The sequence below is a fragment of the Platichthys flesus genome, chromosome 5 (assembly GCF_949316205.1).
Source record: "Platichthys flesus chromosome 5, fPlaFle2.1, whole genome shotgun sequence".
Classification (NCBI taxonomy): Eukaryota; Metazoa; Chordata; class Actinopteri; order Pleuronectiformes; family Pleuronectidae; genus Platichthys; species Platichthys flesus.
In genome coordinates this window covers 9,635,321-9,659,757 of record NC_084949.1, presented here as the reverse complement: position 1 = coordinate 9,659,757, position 24,437 = coordinate 9,635,321, and the positions used below count along the sequence as shown (strand labels likewise).

At 43.5% G+C, this 24,437-nt stretch overlaps 1 protein-coding gene across 1 annotated transcript in view; it reads left to right on the top strand.

The window, feature by feature from the left end:
• pkd1a (polycystic kidney disease 1a) overlaps positions 1-24,437 on the top strand; it is a 61,220-nt gene that overhangs the window by 15,031 nt on the left and 21,752 nt on the right. Inside the window, exons 4-25 of the mRNA XM_062387479.1 lie at positions 130-201; positions 1,210-1,373; positions 1,564-1,814; positions 2,220-2,480; positions 2,630-2,798; positions 3,141-3,318; positions 5,121-5,335; positions 6,284-6,405; positions 6,500-6,650; positions 8,539-8,801; positions 9,128-9,508; positions 9,836-10,318; positions 11,515-11,646; positions 12,612-12,787; positions 13,499-13,629; positions 15,023-17,646; positions 18,451-18,648; positions 18,748-19,047; positions 19,189-19,634; positions 20,373-20,523; positions 21,696-21,848; positions 22,614-22,754. Of these exons, the coding sequence (XP_062243463.1) occupies positions 130-201; positions 1,210-1,373; positions 1,564-1,814; positions 2,220-2,480; positions 2,630-2,798; positions 3,141-3,318; positions 5,121-5,335; positions 6,284-6,405; positions 6,500-6,650; positions 8,539-8,801; positions 9,128-9,508; positions 9,836-10,318; positions 11,515-11,646; positions 12,612-12,787; positions 13,499-13,629; positions 15,023-17,646; positions 18,451-18,648; positions 18,748-19,047; positions 19,189-19,634; positions 20,373-20,523; positions 21,696-21,848; positions 22,614-22,754 (7,162 nt within the window). The remainder of the gene's footprint in view (positions 1-129; positions 202-1,209; positions 1,374-1,563; positions 1,815-2,219; positions 2,481-2,629; positions 2,799-3,140; positions 3,319-5,120; positions 5,336-6,283; positions 6,406-6,499; positions 6,651-8,538; positions 8,802-9,127; positions 9,509-9,835; positions 10,319-11,514; positions 11,647-12,611; positions 12,788-13,498; positions 13,630-15,022; positions 17,647-18,450; positions 18,649-18,747; positions 19,048-19,188; positions 19,635-20,372; positions 20,524-21,695; positions 21,849-22,613; positions 22,755-24,437) is intronic.

The window sequence follows — 24,437 nt, the reverse complement described above, 5'->3', positions numbered from 1 at the left end:
TCACGTTGCATAAATCTTGCCAAAGTGATGGTTTGATAATAATTGTCAAAAAATCTGATTAACCTCTAAGTGAAGGAGAAAGACGGGCTCCTGTTTGACTGTGATGATGTGTCTGTTTTGTTCAATCAGCGATTTGAGCAACAACCAAATCACCACCATAGAGGAGAGAACATGCGACAACCTTTGCAATTTAACTCAGATGTAAGTAATCATAACTCATTGAACACCGCTTTTTCTGTTGTCTTTCTAATAAGTATGAAAATATGAAATAAGGATTCAAATATAATTGGACCCTGGTTATTTATATATATATATATATATATATATCACACATGCTTTGAAAACAAAGCAGGGCGGTTCCAGTTAGCTCACCTACACACGAGATGAATGAAGCTTTGTTTCAGACTGGAGTGGGAGGGAGGGAGTAGTAATTATTCCTCCCCAGGGTTCTGGATGAGAAATGTGCTTGTGCACAGTTTATATCTGAGTGGTGTAAAATGTGTTAATTATAAATAGACAGAGGCACACATCTTTGATTGTATTACTGTTCCCTGTCTGTTTTTTCCCTATGGGCTCGTTCCTTATTTTTCTTAGATGTTACCTTTTGTTATGTCATAGCAGGAAAAGCACGGGTGTAGCTCATAATGTTAATGTTCTGCCAAACATACTTTCAGCTATATTTAACTATGTATATGCTATCTTGCAATATTCACTAAATGGATTAATTAACAGAAAACCTACAAATATACTATAATTATAAAGAATTACAGTTTTTTAAATGCATTTTACAGTTTTTATTTCGCAAGACATTTCCGTATTATTTTATTGCAAAGGCTGAAATGTTTCATGTTATTTTGTTTGAATAGCAAAGTTAATTATAGTTTGAGTGGAGTTTTATCTCACTGTCACATATTTGCGGGGGTTTTGTAACGCTTCCATTTTACAAAATGTATTGAATCTCATACTACTTAGTTTTCACAGTGCATAATAATGAATCAGAGAAAGCTTTAATAATTCCATACTGCTCAAATCTGCTAGTCACAGTAACACTGCCATCTTTGCTTTGGCTCACTGATCAAACTGCATTTTAAGCACCACCACCAGTAGGGTGTAGAAAACAGGGAATGTCAGCTTTAATAGTTTATCACATTAGCACACATACAAGGTTAAGAGATTAAATAAATGTATTTCTCGTCTTCTCTCCTCTAGCGACCTGAGCAGCAACCCCTTTGACTGTGACTGTAAGCTCTTCCGGTTGGTCATTTGGCTCCAGGAGAGAGGGGTGCGAGTCCGACGCCCGGACGCCATGCTCTGCAACACCCCCCCCAAACTCCGCCACCAACCCCTGCTCAACGTCAGCCTGCTCACCTGTGGTATGAATCAATAGACACCAACATCAGTCCGCTGCATGCTGGATGATAAACAAATTGACCTAATGCCACAAACATAATCCAACAAGAAATTCAGACATAAGTTGCTGGTTTGGACAGCGATGGACATTCTAAATATATATAATCTTTATTAAGTGAAGTGACCCCTTAAATTGGTTGCCCCCCCTGTCAGGTCTGAACTATGCAGCCTGTCCTGAAGACAGCAGCAGTGGCGTAGTGGGACGAAGTCAGCTTGTTATCTTCTCTTCCTCCACACCCGGGAACTTCACGAGGGAGCAGTGTAACAGTGTGTGTTTTGCTGAGTCTCACCTTTACGGGGGCTTGGGGGCGAGGCACGAGTGTCTCTGCAGCAAAAACTCTGAGCCCAACCTCATCAGTGAATCTCAGTGCTCGCCCGCCTGCACGAACCCCCATGTTATGAAGGTACGTAGCACACTGTGGTCCCTGCAATGCAAGATCTTCAGTCCGGTGTTTGCTTTGTCAAGAGCAGCTGCTAATGGAGCCCACTTTCTGCATCGTTTCCTTCTCTTGATTTATTCCTTCCTTTTGTAAGTACGCCAAACAGGATTTCCTCCTTTAACCCACCAACAACTTCCCTCTCAGGACTGAATGACTCTCTTGCGTCCTCAGATTCAGATTTCTGCATGACTGCTGCAGCAATCAAGATTAGTTTATTTTCAATTGGAGCTCTTCATAATTTTAATTAAAAACCATGAAAAATGTAAACACAACCATCTGAATAATTAACAGCAAAAAGTGCTTTGTTTGACTTTTGAATACTTAGCACCAAACCCTGGTTTTTCTCACATGGTTTCCTTTGATTCACAGGAATGTGGGTGGACTCTTGCTCTGGACGTGTTCAAGGTGGACTTCTCCATCTCACTGAAGCCGCTCCCACTGCAGAGTGTTCATGACCCCGTCGCTATGGCCGCCACCTCCTCTGTCAACCCGGTGACGCTGTCCTGGGACTTTGGCGACCTGTCATCCCGGGTCAATACTACAGAAACATGCCTCACCACAGCAACTCATAAATATGGACTTCCGGGACACTATCCAGTCAGTGTGATGGCCTGGGCTGGAAACAAGGAGGTGAGATAGAAAGAAATTAAATATTTTTTTTTAATTCATATACACTCAATAAAACAACAGGTGGTTTTCTAAATATTTGTAATGTTTTCTGTTGGTGTATATTCAGCATTGTGGCCTGTGGTAGAAATCATTTGCTTGCTCATGCTCAGGTCTCTGCACGTGGAGAAGTGACCGTGACAGTTCCTCCCAAGCTGGAGCTGCACTGTCCAAACCTAGCTGTGGCCAATAAGAGCCTCGAGTTCACACTTGTCAGCTGGGGAGCTGTTGGTTTGGAAGTAGACTGGAAGATCACAAAGGACGGCGTTGAATTTGCCAAAGGTAAGATACACACAAGCTGTGATCATCTAAATGTCCTTTGCACAAATTCAGCATTTAGCCCAGTTGCTGAAATATTAGTTTGACTATTGAACTGACAGCCCTGTATAAATGCACGTTTCTGAACAGTGTTGACTTTCTGCACACGCTGACTTATCATCGGCTCTCCAGAGTGTGCTTTCAGAATGTGTTGTGTAGTTTATGTAACATGGGACTAGCTCAGAACACAGTTTTTCAGCAATAACTTTTTTCGAGCAATAAAATAGCCGGTGCATGTTTCCCTGATGTTGTGCGCCTACAAACAATCTGGGAAATGGCGTGACTCACACATCTGTCCTCCGCCAGCCTCCCCTCACTGTCCAAAAGACAGGGTGTACCACGCCGAGTCGTCACGATGTTTTCAGATAGTCCCGGGGGAGATGAGCTGGACCGATGCTCGACAACAGTGTTCTGACCGCGGCGGGGATCTGGCAATACTCAGGACGGATGCACTGTGCAACCTGCTGGCCCCCAACGTCACACAGTGAGTGTTGTCTGACTTTATGAAGTGGAAAAGTGGCGACGCGGCGTCTCTCTCTGTGCAATTCATTTTGTTTGATGTAATTATTTATGTATATTCAATTTATTTCTGAATTTCTTTGTCAGTTTTCCTCAAAACAAAGATTAGTCTTATTCTTTCAGTGAGTCCTCTTGTGTTAGTATCACTCTGTACAGACAACATATTAATAGACACATGAATAGATATCAGTGTTCATACTATTCCAGGTTGCAGAATGTTGGCACGTACAGAACAGATAAGCTGCCAGCTCTGTGACACAATGCGTCATCCCAGTTTGCGTTTCAAAAGTTAACAGTTCTCACCGTGTTGCCGTCTGTGTGCGGAGGCGAGCCAAAGGAACAATGAAACAGACAACAAATTCTCAAAACAGATGTTGGACTTTCAATCACTGACAATCACAACAGGACTTGGATTGGATTGGATGGGGGGGGGGGGGGTGTGTGTGTGTGAAACATGTGTTTTTCTTGCTTCTCCCCTCCATCTGTCTGAATGTGACCCTTTGAGGGTTTTTTTCTCCTGCGTGCTTTTGTTGTTCAGGCATGATTGTTCTGTTTATTCTTTGGGGGCTTCAAAATAATGAAATGTTTTATGTGTTTCTCAGTGTAGCACATATTCCGATGCGAACAGATGATGACAACCTGTTTTTGTCTCGGCAACCACACACGGTGTCTTTGTTCGAAAACAGCCGCGTGTCTATGCGTGTTCCACCGCACATCTGTGTGATGCACTGTTTAAGGATGTCGCTCTTAGCTTTGCGACAACAAAAAATAAAACATGTTGGACCTCGCACGGGTCTGAAGGCCTCCTTTGGGGTTGGAGCAGGTCGCAAAAACACACATCTGTAAAAACACAGCTGCATTGTAACTGCAACACCCGGGGAGGAGGAGTCCACACGTCATGCTGTGTGTGTTAATGCGAGGGTAGAGGCCCTGCACTCGCAGACCTAAGTGGATGAGAGAAGAGAAAACCTGCTGCAGATGGAGCTTATCCCCCTCTCCTCCTCCTCGTCCTCCTCCGCTCGTGTGTTTCTCCATCCCCTCGCTTATATAAGGAGCTGCTCTTTCTTCAGATCTTGTTAGTGTTTTTGCCACAAAGACCCTTTTTTCTTGTCCCCTCTCAGCTTCTAATTCGTAACCCCCCTGATCCCCTCTCTTAGATGTCGTTTGCACAGATGTGAGCCAGTGTAGAAAAGTCTGATCAAAAGAGAGAAAGAACACACTGCCATTTTGTCATTGTGTATCACATGGTGAGGGGAGCTTCATTAGGGTTTTTTAAGTTAAAAGCCATGTCAGAAAAAACAGAGAGGGGTAGTGCAGTCCATTAGGGGAGAGTTTATCTGTCGTAATCACAGGGACACACTAAATATCTGACAGCGCCTCCGGAACATCCCACTGGGCTTCAATCAGAAGCCATTTTCCTGCTCTCTCCTTCACTGCAATTATTGATTGTTGAAGGCAATCTAGCGCATAATTCACTTATTGATGAAACGCATTGATTTTAGTCTTGATGTTTTGTCGGGAGGTTTGTGTGTTGTGTTGTTGCTTGTTCAAGGAAGATTCCTTTTTTCAATCGTTAAATTATTAACCCTTGATTGTGCTTTGTTTAACGAGGATCATTTCATCCAGATTTTCTTTTCTTTTCTTACATTCGGTGATATTTGTATGTCTGTCTTCTCTCGTGTGCACTTTGAGTAGAGGAGCCTATTTTCCAGCTGTCAAGCAGGCGCTCTGTTAATCTGTGTGCTACCTGTCCATTCCCTGCCCCAGGGAACGAGGCGTGTGGCTTGGCCTGAGTGACGTTAACTCTCCAGGAAAGCTGCACTGGGTGAACGGCTCTGAGGCGCAGGAGGGAGCGGAGGGCCCGCCGCCTCGCTCCCCGATACCCCGTGGGAACGTGTGCGTCTCGCTCGACCACCGGGGTCAGACCAGTTCACATTCATGCAACGCCAAACGCGCCTATGTCTGCGAGTACAGGCCTCAAGGTAGATTCCATATATTCACAAAGACACACACACACAAAACGTACAAGCAGTTCAAATACCTAGAAACCCATGATCGGGGGGGAGGAAATGGAAGCTGAGGCGGAGATTCAATACGGATATCCTCAGCACCTAAGTTGTTTGGGGTGAAGATTTTCATCCTCCCTCACTTTCATATAAATAAAAAACATGGCACAAACGAGTGTAGCAATAAAAATCCTACCGCTTCCATCAAAACTAATTACAAGCACAAGAGTTGCTGAAGCACCATTTATAATTAGAGTACACTTGGCATTGAAACAAATTGCTCCCTGTGTAAGAGGCATCCAGAGACTCTTCTTTATTATAATTCGATCAGAGTAATTTGGCACAGCATCTTTTAATCAAACTAATGCACTCTTGTCTCTGGAAAGAAACCGGGTCATGTTTTCACACGAGGTGGACAGGGAGGATTGGAAAAAAATGAATATGTAGCTAATGTATTAATTATGTTCCCCAAAGGCCACATACATAATGAGCAGAGGTCCTTGTGTTTTCACCCCTTTGATTGTCTGTAAGTAAGATTATACATAACCAGCTAAACGAATTCCCAGGAAACTTGGTGGAAGCGTGTGGTAGGGGTCAAAAGGGAGCACATTAAGATTGGATCCGGATCCAGATCAGGGGGCGGATTGAGGAATTATTTTCACTTTATTCAACATTGAGAGATTGTTCGTTTTATTTTTACATTTTCACTGATTTGCCAGGGGAATAATTTGCATAGAAAAAACGAAATCAGACACATATAGGAGACTGATGAGTGTGTGCAATTTGGTGCGGCTTGATTGAAATCAAGCAGACTGTTCGGTCTATAGGTCGAGGTATGTGCTCTACTGAGTGCCATTTTAAGTTTCTTTATGTATAATCAATATTCTCGTTTTTGATTTCACTCTTTTTCCTCCACCTCTACAGTGCGTGTTCCGGATGCAGGGATCTGGACTGTGGGGTTGCCCGTGTTCAACTCCCAAAATCCTTTGCACCGCGCCTCGTCCTCTCCGCTCCCTGCTCCACAACCGCCCAGCAGTGGCATAGAGGTGAGGCGGTATCTCAGCTCGTCAATGTTTGTTCGTTTTCTCCTCCTCAAACCTTCTTTTGTCAATCGTTCTGTTTTTGTTTTCTCTCACTCAGGTGCTGTTGTTCCCGGCTCTTAGCTTCGTTCAAGCAGGTCGTCTGTCCTCCCTTGAGTTTCTCACTCAGGAACTCAGCTCACAAATCCAAGTTCGATTCCAGACCTACAGCCCTCACTGCCATCATCCAGGCCTGCACCTGCTGCTGCCCGGTGAGTCACACACACATGCACAGATACACACTAACACACACTCGGCTTGTAAAAGCATCCGCACATTTCTGGTGAATAACAACAGGTGTCAAAAAAAGAAGGAGAAAAAAACAACCTATATGCCACCTGCACTCATACCTTCGGTTAGATAAAAATGCACACACACACACACTCACCCTCACACACACAAGCACACACACTCACACACTGACCCCCACACACACTGACACACACACACACACACTCACCCTCACACACAAACACACACACGCACACAGTGACCGACGCTTGTCTAAAGTTGTTAGGTAGGTGAACATGACGGAGGAGTTTGAAAGGAGACAGAAAGTAGGCTGACACAGAAGAGGAGCGAACAAGACTACTCAAGGTCACCTCCCTTCTGAGCTCCCTCCTCTTCTCATCCAGACACAGCACCGCGACAGCGCGTGGCACACGGCACAGAAGATTGAGATGCTTTCTGTGTTTCCTTTTGTACACCTCCACCGAGACACAACAGAAAGATTGAGGAGCAGAGAGCAGACGCACACGACAGACCCGAGAAACAAGTCCACAGAGAGGCGAGCGGTTGTTTTGTCTGTAAAACTTTCACTTTGTGAAATCTGCGAATGCAGCGGTGGTCAGTGGAGGTAATGACATCACGCAGCTGCACCATAAATCCCAGAGAGCACGTTTACTCTACCCCACTCCGAGATGGATTCAAGCCCAGCACGCCAATTATCTTCCCACTACAAAAACACTTTTACACAAGTGCACGCTTTTTGGTGTTGCTTTGCAGAACTTTTCTTGTGTGATTTCTCTTTCATCCAGTAAAACGTTGCTTTTATGTGCAGTTTATTCTTTTCAGATGTAAGATGTGACCACACTGACGCATCAGCTACACATTGACATTTATTTGTCGATTGTTATTTCGCTTGTATCCCGAGCCATTATTTACGTTACATTTTATTTAGCTGGGACTTTCATGCAAAGCGATTTACAATGAGTGCATTCAACCATGAGGAGTAAACCCAGAGCAAGCTGATTGGCTTGGCCATTATGTGAAAGGGTTGTCCGTCCATATAGAAGTGCACATGTCCCACTCTTATGAACACAATATCTCAGAGGTTTAAGACTGAATTATTACATTTTGATGGTCGATGGTCAAGCTCTGTGGGACCTTATAACACACAGAGAACAAAATAATTAATCCATGACTAACGAAACCAAATAGTTTTTTATTCAATTTCTTTACTGCACACAGTTTATTGCATGAGTCTGGACAGACATCAAAGTGAACAAGTGGTTCTTTCTTGTTAAAATATCACTCTGTTTTGAATGAAAATAGTAAATTTGTATAATTTTTACAGATGATGTATAATTTTCCATTAAACATAGAGAAGGCGGACTGAAAATCACACTATATTTAAAGACTACATAAAGTGTTCGAGGGTAAAAAATACTTTTATTAATTTTGCTGCTGTTACTTTTATATACCAAACAAACAATTAGCAGAACAATTCTTCATTTAAATGTCTAAAAAAGTTCACACCTATGTAATATATTTTCCTGACTTGTTCACAATAATGTTCAACCCAGAGAAATCCACAATTTCACTCAAATATCAGGACTTTTAATTCGGCTGTTTGCCTTCACCTGTTTGTATAAGTCACTTTTAAAGCCTCACAAAAACAAAAATCTGTGAACATGATTTTCACCAGAGTCAGGTCGGGTAGATTTTCCTTGGCAATGATCTCACCCTGCATCACGGTGTCATCAAACAAGGTCTTAAGTTCTGGTTTTGAGGAAGATACTCCTAGAGCCTGAGGTTACATATTGTATGTTTAAAAATTAGAAGTTAAGGTCTGAAATAAAAATCTGTCTTGTGTCTCAGGTTGTGGAGGTCCAGCGTGTTCTCCAGTGGCTGTTTGTGTCCCAAATGACACCAAGACCAGTGACCCACCCCCTTGCCCCCACCTGGAGCAGTGGTGTCCCTTCCAGCACCGCTGCCTTGCTCTGTCGAGTCCCTGCCAGCCTTCGACCTGTCCTAACTGCAGCCAAACGCACCGCCTGCCTCCAGGGGCGCTCAGGCCCCGCTACACCCTTCATAATGAGGTGGTCTTCACTCTACCAGCAGGACCGGCTGCTCATGTAGTGGTGAGAGGGATTTGTTTTGCCTCCAACATTACTCCAAAGTTATTAAACAGGGAGCGATGTTTTTGAAGTTTGCTTTTGAAATACAGAAAACCTAGAAGAAAACTGATTACTTCCAGCGTCAGTTTGAGGGTGTTTACAGCCAGATAGGATAAACAGGGAAGAGATTGCAGCTGTTGTGGAAGGTCGGCCATTTGACTGCAACAATTATGCTACGATTCAATAAAGAGGACTCTTCTCTTTGTTTACAAAGTTGGTAATGTGCAGTCTTACCTTGACCTATGTGACTTTGCCATTGCCTCTAACGTGCACTGTCCTGTTTTTCCCAGGTACAAGAACACCTGGAGGACCTCTTGGTGTCCGGCGGTGATGTCATCGCCCTGCAACATGATGCCGGCCCCGGGTCCTTGCTCCGCTGCCAGTCCTCCATCCACTCACAGTGGCGACAACCTGTTCTGGCCCTCAACCAGTCCGAGTGGTTCTGGATAAACAACACCAGACATTCAGCAGATAGATCGGCCGACTCTGACGCCGACCCTCTGCCTGACCCGGAGCTGGACGTGGAGGTGCTGGTGGCGGACGGCGAGGGACGGTGGCTGGAGGAGGTGGTCTGCCCTGTCAGAGTGCTCTATGTGGGACAAAGTGAGACCCAGCTGCAGGGAGCAAAGCTGTCTGATGGTTTACCGCAGCCTGGACTCTACAGCCTGCTGGTAAGACATCAAAGCAGCATGGCATATCCCAGCATGCACCTATCAACATGCATGAGGAGGCCAAACTAGAATGTGGAATATACTATCGCATGTATCTTGTTTCCTGGAAGATTTGTTTTTTCTAATGACTCCAATGTGAGATAAAGAAATTAACTTTAGCTTTAACATTTTGAGAAGGAGTTTATTTTAAAATCTCAGTATAGATCAATTTAATTTATTGATTATTTATGTGTTTTCAATGTGACCGCCAACCACAGATAAATGTCTGTATTAATATTTGTCCCGTATTAGCACTTCCATAGTAATTGAGAGAAAGTTTACTTTCAGGTGACCTCTGCTGAGCCAGCATACCCGGTCTCAGCATCATGCCCACTGCGCGTGGTGCCCCCGCTGGGCTTGACAGTCCTCCACCCCCTCCCCCAAAATGGCTCCTACTATGTGCAGCCCAACGACACCCGTCTTCTGCTCCGTGTCCAGTCTCGCTACGCAACACAGGTGTCTTGTCGAGGCAGCAATCGCAGCATCACCTTCAAGCAAGAGTGTCCATCAGGAGTTTCATCCGGCGCGGCACTCTGTCGGCCCGGCCTGAGCTCAGGGACAGGGGTCAAGGTCACCGAGCCCAGCCTGTACGCAGTCCTGGAACTGAACCTGGGAGCAGAAGAGCAGAGGAGTCCAATACAGGTGGAACTGGAGGCACACAGTAACGTGACTGAGGCCAGCCTGATTATAGTTGTCCACGTGGAGGAGCCCCTCAGAGGACTGGTGGTGCAGCCACACCCTGCCCACCGAGTGCTGATGGAGTCAGTTGTGGTGAGTGTATGTATTTGTGCATTTGTATTTCAGGTATAAGGGTTCCCATGCATACTGGATAACCTGGACATTTAGAGACTTGCATTATGTTTTAAATCCAGTTCACAGTTTTTAAGAAGCTGGTTTATTCTCTCCTGTGACTCCTGTTACTTTGCGCTACTATAGGTGCGTTTATCAACTCACTACAATGAAAAAACAAAGCTTTGACAATCACTCACACCTAGGGTTGCAAAATTCTGGGAATATTCAAAGTTGGAAACTTTCCATGGGAATTAACGGAAATATACGGGCATTAATGGGAATTAACAGGAAAAAACTGGAAATTGTGTGGGTAATTTATACTAACTGTATTTACCTTGTCATATACAGACATAAATATAAACATTTTGTTTTGTCATAGGCTGAATTGAGCCCTGAGGAAACTTTGGGCACTTGACTATATGCTTCTGGGTGTCATTCTTAACATCGGTCATTGCATCGTATTTGCAAATGCACACGGCCTTTCCTTCTACATTGGCTGGGGTGAAATGTCTCCACACATGAGATAGTGTACGTGGAATTGTTGCAACCCTACTTACACCTATCATTTACCTTATCATGTGATTTTTAGAGAAAAACCATAGATATGGAGGAAGAGCATTGTTGTTTGATGTTGTGAGGGACCTGCATATAAGCCAGTGTTTACAGTGACGGACACATTTCAAGTGCTCAAGCAAGACAAGTTCGAAAAAATGTAGGACTCACAAAAAAAGCTTAGTGTACAGACAGTAGTGATCATCAGTAGTCATCACCTGTAATTAAAACACTCAATCATGAACCCATCACAAATATAGGATAAATTGTTTTTTTAAATTTGTCAAGAGGAGACCATTGACACCCTCCCTGGTGTCTTTGTCATCATCCCGTGTTTTGTATCTCCATTTGGTTGTTTCTTGTATATTGTCTTCATCACCACTGCTATGATATCCCGTATTGATTGCATATTGATATATTGTGCTATATATTTGTCTTTAATTTGACCATGTACTTGCAAGTACAGATGGTCATCCTATTTGTACTTGTATTTGTACTCCCCCTGATTATTTGATGACCACTCAAAGTGCTCAACAGCACCATTCATATGTTAGGGGGGAATATGTTGAATGTGTGCCACGTGTGATGTTGATATGTTGTTTATATATATACGTCTGTTACAGAGCTACACAGCATCAGTCCTCGAAGGCTCCAGTCCCACGTTTAAATGGACAGTGGACGACAAACCGTACTTCACCTATTACAACACTGTTCTGAACGTCATCTACCAGCACGCTGCCATCTACAAGCTCACTGTGAGTTTCCTTCACATGACTCAATCAATCTGCCAAAGCGTCTCTGTAACGTACCTACATGCAAGAGTAGGATTTTTTGGATTAAATTTGTATGTGACAGGTTTTCTTTTAGTCTCAACACTGAATGGCTCTGCACAGTTATTATATTAAATATTGTATTATTACAAACATATATATATATATATAATTATACATGTTTATAACAGTAGTGCAGTGTCTGTTCTAATCCTGCCTGTTTGGGACAGGCTCTTTACTTGGGCTGTGGTGATGCTGTTTGCAGCTTTCTCTCAGAAACTGTAAAAGTGACCTGCAGTAATTAAGCTATAGCAATTAAAGATCATCTGCAGGACTCAGTCCACAGAACCCTGATCCCCTGCTGCTGCACAGAGAGCTGTTCACCTGTTTGTCAAGCGTTTGGTGAAGTTTGACTCAGTACGTAGAACCCCCACTTGTTATTTGCATCAATCCCTGTATTATTAAAAAATAATAGGCCTGGTCGTGTGTCCCTCAAAGTTTAGTCAGCCAATTAGAGGAGGGGCTCAAGAGGCAGGAGAAAACAATCTGTTCTGTCTGCAGCTCCAGAAAGAGGCAGAACAGAGGACACGAAATACACGTTAAAGCAGTTTTTTTCGACTTTAAACCAAAGGTATATCATCTTATGGCCAATACTTCAAATCACATCCCAGAAAGGTGTGAAACATGGGCCCTTTATGCAGCTGTTTTTCTGACAAGCAGTCATAATGCCATAGAGACTCAACCAGCAAATATTTACTTTTAAGGAAGTCAGAACCAGTTTATTTATAAATTGTATACAAAATGATTGAAACACTTAAAGTACTGATTAGTCTAATTTACTGCTCACAACACACATGAGTGAGTGAAAAAACGTTACGAGTGCTGACCCAGTGCTGTCACATTAATGGTTGACTGAGTGCCACCGTGTTACTGGCTACTTCTTTGTGCAGGTGACGGCCAGGAATCATGTCAGCACCCTCACGGAGCACTTCAACGTGACAGTGGACCGCCTGCAGCCCATGGCCGGCCTCTCGGTGAAGGGCGTTCCAGATGTGGTCCCACAGGGCTCCACTCAGACTCTCACCACTTCTGTGCTCGTGGACATGTCTGTGGCCGCCACCTTCCGGTACGTGCAGAGGAGGAGAGACGGACACAATCATGGATGAATTAACAAATTAACATTTTTTTTTTATATATATATAAAAAGCTGCCTGTTTTCTCTCTGTCTATTCTTCTTTTCTTGTTTTTGAGGCAGTCACTGTACATCTGTTTGTATTTGGCGGCTAGTTTCCTCTCCTCTATCTGTCCCTCTTTCTCTTTTCTCTGTTTTTGCCTTCCTGTGCACCATAATAGCAAGGCAGCATTCATACCATGCAGAGCCTTGGATTTATAACTGTGTGGTTAGCCCAGATTGCTGACAAGAATTTTCCCTTCTGCTCGGCTGTTTCCCCCGTACTTTCCCCCCCCCTTTCTTCCACTCTTTCTCTTTTCCCGACCTCCCTCTTTCACATTCCCACCCTCCCAACTGTGGTGCACTCTTTCACTTAGTTTCCCTCCACTCTCACCATTCTTGGTCCAGAGAGGCTTCCTGAGTTTTGAGTTTCCACTTCTCTTCTTCCAAACCCTCTATTGCCTTGTCAGAGAAGATTCCCACTTTCCAGCAGCTTGTGTGTGTGTGTGCCTGTGTGTGTGTGTGTGTGTTTGTGTGTGTGTGTGTGTGTGTGTGTGTATGTGTGTGTGTGTGTGTGTGTGTGTGTGTGTGTGGAAATGGTTGTTATTACTTCTCCTCATCTGAGCTCCTCTTTTAATGGTTTTACGTGTCTCTGTTGTGTTGCAGCTGGTTTTTTGGTGACGGGGGATACAAGGAGTTTGAATACAAGCCTCCCTATGCCCCGGCCCTCCTCTGCCCAGACTCCCCCAACCAGGTCCTCCTAAGCAACAATGTCACCTATATCTACTCTCAGCCAGGTAAACCCTCACTCATCTTCCATTCTATTCATTTAACTAGAAGTGTACTCTGAGAGCGCAAACCTCCGCCAAGGCTAATGCCATGTCGGAGCCGCATTTCCCATTAAGTATCTAGACTGTGGCAGCCAGACATATTCTAATTTGTCCTGCCACAGTTTCATATTTATTCAAAAACAAACTTCTCATGGTAACATACAAGATCTTTAAGTTTTTTCTCCATAGCTGTTTGGTGTGTGCGCGCACTATCTATATATTTGTTAGCGTCCACGCAGATAGTCAGACCTCATAGATTTTCACCTACTCAACAATCCAATTAGTTTTTCTCGCAGTAGACTCCACCCATGGAATCCACCCATTTATTTGGATCCGCAAAACAAAATGTATTCGAGCTTTCCTGACCCAAATCAGTTTGTGCGTAATCCTGTTAACTAAAAGACAGATAGACAAAACAAAAGCATAAGCTCCTTAACGGAGGTAAAATTTAAAAGGGATGATTAGTTTGTAAGTTTAAATATAAGTTTGAAGGTTTTACATGGATCTTCTCATTTTCTTTGATTTTAGGGCCTCTGTGGTTGTGTTTCCATTGTCACCTGTTGTAAAAACCTTGGTTCAGACAGAATATGCATCTGCTTTGGAAGGAGTGAAAAAAAGACTCAAATGTAGCGAGTCCAGGCCACACACCAAAAAAATACTGCAACACGGCAGCTCTCTTCAGATTGCTTTTAATGTAATGATACAACACGAAACAGGGACTGCATCAGTTTACATTCTCTTCTCAACTGTCTCTCTCTGCTGCGAATGCAAACTGACAGAGAGATCCCTGGGCGCATGTTCAAAAGAGCGACAATTTGGGGGTTTAGAGATTAAAATATTCAACTTATTCATTTAAAAATAAAGACACATAAAATATGAACCCATTTGTCAATAAAGACAACCTCCTAAAAATATGATTTAACTGACCATTTGAGTATTTAATACATTTATACCGGTACGAGAAATCCATACTTCCCCACTCCTATTATTATAGGCAAATGGAACATCCCACTTGGGACAATACCAAGTCACTCAGTGTATAGGGGATTAAAGTTGGGTGTTTGCAGGATGCGTAGCAATGAGGTAATGTATTGTAATTCTCATTCAGATCTCATCCAACTTGTTTGTAAGAGACCTTGAGTTGGCGGGGAACAGACTCGAGGGTTCTGGACTGAACGGGTTAGCCTTTAGCCCAGCGCGTAGCCTTACTCGCTTCCCCCGCTTCTGTTTCCATGTGATGATGTGTGTCATCAAGAGGCTGCGTTATTAATACAAGATTATAATATTAATACAAGGTTATATAGCTAATTTTACCACTTTTGTCTTGCTCTCCCCCCCCCCCCCCCCTCTCTCTGTACAGGAATATACTCTGCGCTGGTGTCAGTATCCAATCGTTATGACAACATCAGTCAGAGCATCAACATGAGTGTCTACAGCATCCTCACACATGTTGATATACAAACAGAGACACAGCACCTCCTGGCTGGCAAATCAGCTGTTTTTGAAGCTCACCCCCTGCCCTCGGCCTATGGAATTCAATATGACTGGCACTTTGGAGATGGTTCAGCCCCATTACAAGGTCGCCGCTTGGAGCACACCTTTGCACAGAGTGGCAACTTTAATGTGTGCGTATCGGTAAACAACACCATCAGTGCTATGGATGCTTGTGCTGAGATGTTTGTATATGAGGAGATTGAAGATCTAAAAGCGGAAAGCTCATCTCCAACAGAGCTTCACAGCCCCACTGCTGTGAGGGCCCGCCTTGCTTCAGGTAACAACATCACATGGACATTCTCCATGGGTGATGGAGCTGTCTACTCTTCATCTGAACCTCACGTGACGCACAACTACAGCAGAGATGGCAACTACACAGTGAACGTGACCGCCTCGAACGCTGTGAGCTCTGGTTGGACAATCCTAGGAGTGCAGGTGTTTGTCTTCCAAGTGATAAGGATGGAGCCGTCTGGGTGTGTCCAAGAGCAGACTCCAGTCAAATTTCAAGCCTGGGTTTCCGGTAATGAATCTGCTCACCTATATGAATGGTGCTTCGGGGATGGAAGCCCCAACGAGACGCACCAAGGCAACCCCAGAGTGTCACACACCTACTGGAAAAGTGGAAACTACCACCTCTCGCTGCTTCTTTCCAGCGGGATCAACAGGGCCACAAAGGCCAACTTCTTCAACTTGGTGTGCGTGCAGCCAGCTTTGACCCACATAAGCCTTCCCATTGAGAAATCCCTCTATGCTGTTGGAGAAGACATTCTGTTCCAGGTCAAAGCTGAGCCAAGGTTTAACTACTTTTATCAGTGGGACTTCGGTAAAGAGGAGGACTCTGTGCTCAGCCACGGGTTGGGGAATGTTTTGACGATGTATAAAAACCCAGGTCGGTACATGGTGACAGTCACTGTCTTCAATAACATCTCCAGCAGTAATACCAGCGTTGTGATTGAGGTTCTGATGCCTGTAGGACCAATTGTTATTCAGCACAATGGCACCAAATCCAACAACTTAACACTTCAAGCACCGTATGCTTTCACAACTTCCTCCCAGGCCTCCGATGTCAATTACACCTGGAACTTTGGAGACGGGAATACATTTGCAGGTCATAATACCCTCCATACCTACAATATGTCTGGAAACTACAATATCACACTGACAGCAGCCAACACAGTTAGCTGGAATCACACTACTCTGCCTGTTGCTGTGCTGGCACCAATCCGTGGGTTGACTGTCAATGCCAGTTTGGTTAACGTCCCTCTGAATGCCTCGGTTCACTTTGAGGCCCAGATGGAGAAGGGAGATGGCGTCCGGTTCTCTTGGATTGTTTGTGACCACTGCACCTCAATACCAGCAACCCACACCATGTACTACACCTTCCGCTCTGTTGGAACTTTCAACATCATTGTGACGGCTGAAAACGACATTGGAACGACACAGGCGAGCATCTTCCTGTTTGTACAACGTGAGCTGGAGGGCCTGCAGATTTTAGCAGAGGAGGAGATTGGAGGAAGTGGAGGCACAAAAGAGAACAGATGCTGCTTTGCTACGAACCGCCTGCTCCATCTTCAAGCTGGACTAAAGGAAGGAACCAACATGACATTTACTTGGAACATCATCAGAGAACTAGACCCAGCCAGCTCAAGCTTCAACATAACCGGAAAGAACGTGGAGGTGAATTTCTCCAAACCAGGTCCATGTGAAATCTTCCTTCGGGCCACCAACCTCCTGGGCCAGCTTACCATCAACAGAACCATCCACTTCCTGGAACCAGCAAAAGGCCTGTACCTGCAGATTAGCAACAATCCAGTTGCGGTCAATTCACCAACTAACTTGACAGTCTTGACCATGGAGGGCTCAGACTTGCAGTACCGCTGGTCTGTGAATGGGGATACTCTGATATGGAACAAGTCCTGGAAGACCCACACCTTCAGCAGTCCTGGGCAGAAAGTAGTTACTGTGGAGGTCTTCAATAACGTTAGCTCAGAGGTTGTTTTAGAAACTGTCAGTGTCCAGGAAATCATTTCTGGATTAACTTTCACAGCTACCAATGTAACAGACCCAAATTACATAGCAACAGGCGCTAATGTCTCACTCCAGGGAGAGGTTCTGACAGGAACCAATGTGACATGGACATGGCTGATCGACGGAAGAGCCAACACAGGAAGGAGAACCTCCCTGGTTTTCCAGGAGCCAAAGATGGCCCTAATTACTCTAAATGCCACCAATGATGTCAGTGGGCAATTTGTCTCCAGGGAGTTTTTTGCTCAGGACAAGGTTCAGGGGTTGGAGCTGAGGGCAAGTAAGAAGATTGCAGGAATCGGCGAGAAGGTGGAGTTCACCATTTCTATGGCAGCGGGGTCGGACGTTCACCTGATCCTCAGCATCAGTGGAGATGGCACTGTTATCAATCAACCCAACCAAACCTATGTCCACGTGTTCAGTAGAGTGGATACCTACATGGTGAATCTCACTGCTCACAACCAGGTAAAGTCAAGAACATGCATGACAAACATTATAAGATAATATATTATCAAAGCTTTGGCTGTTCACGTTTCACTAAAATGATAAAAGATAGAAGATAGACTCGTAAACATAACATTTAAAACGGCCAAGGCTGTTAACTAATTATTATAATATAATAATATTAACTTGTTAGCCTTATATAGTTTTGTTGCCATATAAGAAATGTAAAACATGTACAGTTCGATAGAATTTACCAATGAACCAATTAATTTCTTCTTTCTCTGCATATATGTTTATACTGTAAGGTTTATTAATCACTGCCTCACATGTGGGCACATTTAATGCTGACAATCTAATGACACACAGACCGTAGCTTGGTATGTGTGATTCTTCAAAGAAAGTCCTTGACATTGGAAGAGCATGTTTAAAACTAGACTAGCACTCGCCAGAACACTTAACGCCCAAAAATATCATCAAGCTGCACCAAGTTTTACTAGAGCCATAGATTTTTCCCTGGGAAATTTGTGAAAGCATAAAGAAAAAACTTCACTTATTCCTAGTCTCTTGGTAATCCGTTTAATAGTTTGTTAAAAATAACCACCTCAGCAGAGGTAATTATAGTAGATCTGTGCCTGAATCATTTAATTGAGCATATAGTTGTTTGTTTTCATCTAAAATATATCAGAATAATAAGATTTATGGTACAACCAAAGTTAACCCTAACCCTAACCACCAGTACATTTCTCTTCTTTTGAATTAACTGAATACATGAGCAAGATAAAAATAATTAAGCCAAACTAATAGAAATGCAATGTGACAATCCAGGTGAGCTTTAAGAGACGGCACATCCAGGTGGAGGTGATGGAGCCTGTGCGTGGACTGTCCATCTTGGGAAGCTGCACAGCAATTCCTGTCGGTGTGAAGAGAGTGTTCGTGGCCAACATCCTGACAGGCAAACCCGTTCGCTTCCTGTGGACTATTGATCTACACCACCTGCACAAGATTTCACATATAGGAGAAGAGGTCAGCTCACTCAAATAATAAAGCCTTAATAGTTGTGATTTACACCACATAAAATAGCAAAACGGATGTAATGTATCTCAATGATTCCCCCAACTGCAGGTGTCATACACGCCAGAGGAGGCCGGTTTACTGACCATCTACCTTAAAGCTATCAACGCCCTGCATCACCAGAACATCACCCTGCACATCCTCGTGCAGAACCTGCTGACGGCTTCCTTCCTGTACGCAGCACCTCAGGACACGTTCATCCATAAAACAATAACCCTGATGGCCTCTATCACTCCCAGGTCAACCCCTGTGGAGTGTTTGTGGGACTTTGGGGACGGTTCTAGTCCAGTTCACACCAACACCACAACTGTGGGTTATGAGTACAAACACCCGGGACACTATATGGTCAAAGTATGTCCCTTTGAATTCCATAATTCAATGTAGATAATTTCTCTGTTGGTTGATCCCTTAAAACATGAGAACGTGTATTCAACAGATGCTGTGTGTGAAAGCTTAATTGTAATTTCACCAGCTTGTTTTTCTCTGTGTCAGGTGAACTGCAGCAACCTGGTGAGCTGGGTGTTGGCCCAGGTGGAGGTTAACATCAGTGTGTTAGAGTGTGAGGAACCAGAGGTGCAGGTGGTCCAAGCCCCCCGCTTGGCCATCTGGCGCTCCCAGCCCACTTTGGTGGAGGCCAGTGTCGATCTGAAAGGCTGTGTGCGCTACGGGGCTCAGTACCTCTGGCAGATATACTCCAAGCCCTCCTGTGATAATGACAAAGACGACCAGATGTCCTCTGGAGCAGTGGCCAGGCCCTCTCAGTCTTTGCCTGTTCCAGTCATTCGCCTGCCGGTGGAGGTGGATGTGCGGCGGCTGCAGCTGTCATTACCCAAGATGGCTCTGGTTACAGGAAACTACAGCTTGGTGTTTTCTCTGTCATATGAAGGTGTGCCGCTGAGGAAGGCTGCCTGTCTGCAGCTGAGTGTTATGGCTGCCAGGTCAGAAGAAAAACTATTTCCTCCATGTAAAGCTGTCGATTACTTGTTCACACACCTCTTTATTTTGGTTTTAAATAAGCAATAAATCTGATAGTTTAATGCCGTGTGTAATAATTTTTTTTATTTAGTCACTTTAAATTTATTCTAGTACAATGGATATTATGGTAATCTACTTTCACAATAAAACCATGTTGATTTATAGAATAACACGTTTTTGCTATTCACACAACTGTACACATCTGCATTTGTAGACAAGATGACACAGAAGCCAAAGAACCATGTTGACTAACAATGATTTGGGGTCTGTCACTAAACGTTAGTGCATTCACTGCAAACTCAACTACAAGCTAACAAGCAATCTCAGCAAGCAAGCGGCAGGTATTGATGTTCGAGCATAATGTGTCAAAACTAATTGTTTGGCTCAATTGGAGCTTAACATCGATCAACATGGGTGAAAGTGGCCTCTAAGAATAAACTAGCGGGTTGGATAACTTCACTTCAACAGCCCCACGTCAAGTAAGATCGAATGACATAGCAAACAGGCAAAAGTTCTAAGTTTCTTGTCGAATGAACACAACACCAGGGAGGTGTCTTTGGCCTCTTGTAGCTCTAATCAATATGCACCGATTTTCAATTTTTGTTTGGTTTCTTACTGAGCGAGCTACGGCTAGGTGCTAGGATTTGAAGGTATAAAAACGACTTAGTGTTGCTTTAATTTGATCCTGTTTCCTTTCTCAGGCTGATGCCCATTATAGAAGGTGGCACCTACAGGGTTTGGTCGAGGACGCAGGACCTGCAGCTCAGTGCGGAGCAGTCCTACGACCCCAACTTGGACCCAGATAGCCAGTCACTCCTCCACTACCACTGGGAGTGTCAAAGTACCTCAAAGGTAAGAACAGGCCAAACATGAAAGATGTCCTCTGCTCTTCTGCTTTGGCTCTCGTGATTCGACGGGATGGTTTCTTTCTCTATCTCTTTCAACATTTGACTCGAGTCCAATCGAAATAAGAGAGTGCTGAATTGTCAAAATCAAATCTCAAACTCTTTAATGCTGAATTTATCTAACGTACTTTAGGGTGCAGACTTCATTCTGCAAAGGAGAGTGTGGAAAAGTTGTGAAATGGTCATCTGGTTCTGAGTTCTGTAACCGGAGAACTCAGATCAGTTTGTGAGTGTGCCTCTTTAATGCTGAAGGTATAGGACTTGGCTTTAGGCTAATGGTTAGAATTAGGTTTAGGCGTAGAGGTAGTGTCAGGCCTTCAGAGGCACTGAAAGAACGCTTATGTAACGGTTTACTGATGAACTCAGCATTCCACAGCTTGTGCTTTGCTCCCTACCCTGACAATTATAGACTTTCACATAAACAACAGGCACAGATTACACACATTCTCACATGTATGTTGTGAAAGATCACTTTAGGTAACTTTACATCCACATACATTCAGTATGTGGAGATTCACAAAAACCCTAAATATAACCACTGCCTGCTTAATTGTAATCTGACTCCAAACCTTAACCTTAATTTATCCTTAATCTTAACCTAACTCTAATCCTAACCCGAACCCTAACCCTCACCTGACCTAACCTTAACCATTCAACCCATAAATTAAACTTATCCCAATTGACAAACTATATACAAGAGGAAAGGTGTCCCTACTGTTTTAAAGTCACAATATTGTTCCAAAAGTTATGATATGAGAGAAACACGCTCCCACAAAGCTGCTGTAAAAATAGAGTGAATAGTGATAGAGTTTTGTCCTTGCGCCATCTTTGTGAAATTTCACAGCATTTTTAAGAACAGGCCTCATCACCACATTGTTGTCCAAATAACTGTGGAGTGGTGACTCATTCACTTGCACATTGTGCATGTTGCCGCAAGCAAAACACAACTAATGACCATTACATGTTGTGCATTAAGAAATGATTTTCTTGTATATTTAATGTTGGTGTAACAGAGAAGTTTTATCAATGTTTCATACAAAGTGGCGAGTAAGTGTCATTCTATCTATTTCCCAGTTTGACAATGATCTGCTTTAGTGATGGTCCAATCTGTGCTTGCAGGGTCCGGAGCACTGCTCCACTCTGAACTTCGGCTTGGGCTCCAGTGGTCCAGTGCTGGGAATCTCTGGCTTTGAGCTGGAGGCAGGCGTCGAATACACTTTCAAACTGACTATCAGCAAAGACAGGATGCCACCAGAGTCCACCACGCAGACTGTAAGTGCACACAATCTCCTGCTCACGATAAGAAATGTATATTTTAAGTCTGTTTTTTCCAACTTGAGGATGTCATAATAATAATTTATAAATATTAATATTATGATAAGAAAAATAATAAACAAAATATTTGTTTTTGGATGGATCTGCAGTCTAAGTTTGTGTTGAAGGTTATTGGAGAGCTCATATGTCATACTAGCTGGGGGTAAACTTGTGTACTAATGAGGTGACTCACAACAATCGGGAGCAAAATCTTACCAGTCTGGAAAAACAGTTTCATGGTGGAACAGAGGTTGTGTTTCTCATTAGTTTCATGCTCTTACCATTACTTCAGTGATAATTTATCAATGACACTGTCAGAAAATATTATATCAATATTGAAATTATCTGTTTAGTCTTTCAGAAGATTGACCTGAGCTCAGTGCCTGTCTGAAAGCAGCTCTGTGAAGATATTTCAGTTGAATTGCTGAAGGTCATCACAGACCATGGCAGAGTTTCCAATTTCTCGTTTTACTCGTGTCATTTCTACTTATCTATTTATTCACGAAATATTTGTCTTGACATCTCTGGTCAATTGATCAGCAATGCATGTTACTGAAATGTGTTACTGAAGCTGCTTCCAAACAGATTAAATAGGAAGTGGCATTTAGACGGTGAAAAAAATAGACAAGGTAAACAAGAGAGGAGGCAAATGTGGTGTAAATAACGTGGCATGACACGGTGGAGTGACTGTTTCCCATGCTATTGTCTCATGTCGCGTGACAGGTGTTCGTCCAGAGTGGTCACATCCCCATGGTGTATCTGGAGTGCGTGTCCTGTAAGGCCCAGTCCTTCTACGAGGTCAGCCAGAACTCGTACGTCTACCTCAGAGGGACCTGCACCAACTGCCAGGGCTTTCACCGTGGGGTAAACAAACAGACACACGCACCCACACACACACCAACACACACACACACTCATAATGAGGTCACTGCTTCACAGTAGCGACAGTGAAATCAACATTTCCAGACCCTCTTTTCCTTCTCCACCTCATCTCCTCCTCCCTCCTTTATTGAGTCTTTCAATATGTGATGCCGGCAGTGTGTGGGTGTGAGAATGAGGTCATTGTTCAAGCAGAGGGGAATGTGTGTTATGTCCTTACCAACACAGAAAAAAAACACTTGTTGAGTCACTGGGCCTCAAATTGTAAATACCAGTTGACTGTGCTCAGCTGTTCTCTATCTTACTCACTTTTTAAATCATTTCCCTGTAGTTTTCCAGACTACACAAGGATAGTTTTTTATTTAACATTCTGTTAAGCTGACCGCATGCACTGTGGTCAGCATCAACTGGAAAGAGGTTCAGTCTACATTAAACATTTCAGTTCATTAAGTCAGCTGTACGGAAATTCTTTTATAGTGGGGCTGCACAAAGTATCGAAAATGTATCGTCATCGTTTCCCTATCTCTCTCTCTCTCTCTCTCTCTCTCTCTCTCTCTCTCTCTTTCTCTCTCTCCAACTCGCTACAGTTTAAAAATGGATTTGTCTGTTGCCACACTGATCATCATTTAATTATCACTTCTTTTATTAATGAGTTCACTCTTTCTTTAGAGCACTGCATTCGTCATCAGCTTGCTCGCTCTTTTCCTCCCTCGCTCTTTGTATCTCACAAACATACACACACAGACAAATGTGATCAGACGCATGTTTAAACTGAGTCTGGGTAAAAACAACACACTTTGTAAACTTAGTAAATGTATGTAGAGCTGGAGGAGATGGCGAGGCACAGAGAGGAGGAGCAGTTAATAACTGACAGAGCTGCTAAAAACTAAAAATAACTTTTCAAGGTCCAAATATTTATGAAAAGACTTTAAATGATAACTTCTGAGTGGAGATGTGCAACGCTCCCTGGTGTCTGCCCCGGAAAGCTGTGCGCCTGCTTACGGCTGAGGAGCTGTCTGTGGTCTCTTGTCAGAAGCCAGGGACTGTAAATGTTTATTTATCGCAAGTCTCATCGTCATCGCGATATTCAACAATCTTATTGCATATCGCATTTTTTCCCAATGTCTGGCAGACCTATTTTCTAGTCAAATATTCCAAAGCTGGAAATAAATGTTTTCCATTGATTATAAGCCAAGCTCTGGAAATATCCAGGAGTTACAATTCAGCCAATCTGTGAGACTTTAAGTTACAATATGGACCATCAAGTGGACATAACAATTCAGAATCAAGTAATCCACTAGTTTCTCAACATTATTCAAACATATGTCTGACCCCCGTGCCGTGCCATAGGTGTCAATGTCAGAGTGAATGATAATTCCTCTGGGATGGCGACCTGTCCAGGGTGTGAGCTCCAGCTCCACCAATCCCTACAATTCTCAAAGGATACGCAATATATGGATGGATAATTGTAAAAGTTAGTCATATGTGACATCTAAGTTTTGTTGCTTGATTTTAAGGATTATATGTCATCATCAACATTGAACAACATAAAAGCAAAAATGTTTTTATGAAGTTGTCCTAACCTTTGATATTATTTTAAGTTGCCTACTTGGTCTATGTTTCTGAGTAAATGACCAAGTGTAGTTTGCTAAATTCTCCTCCCCGGCC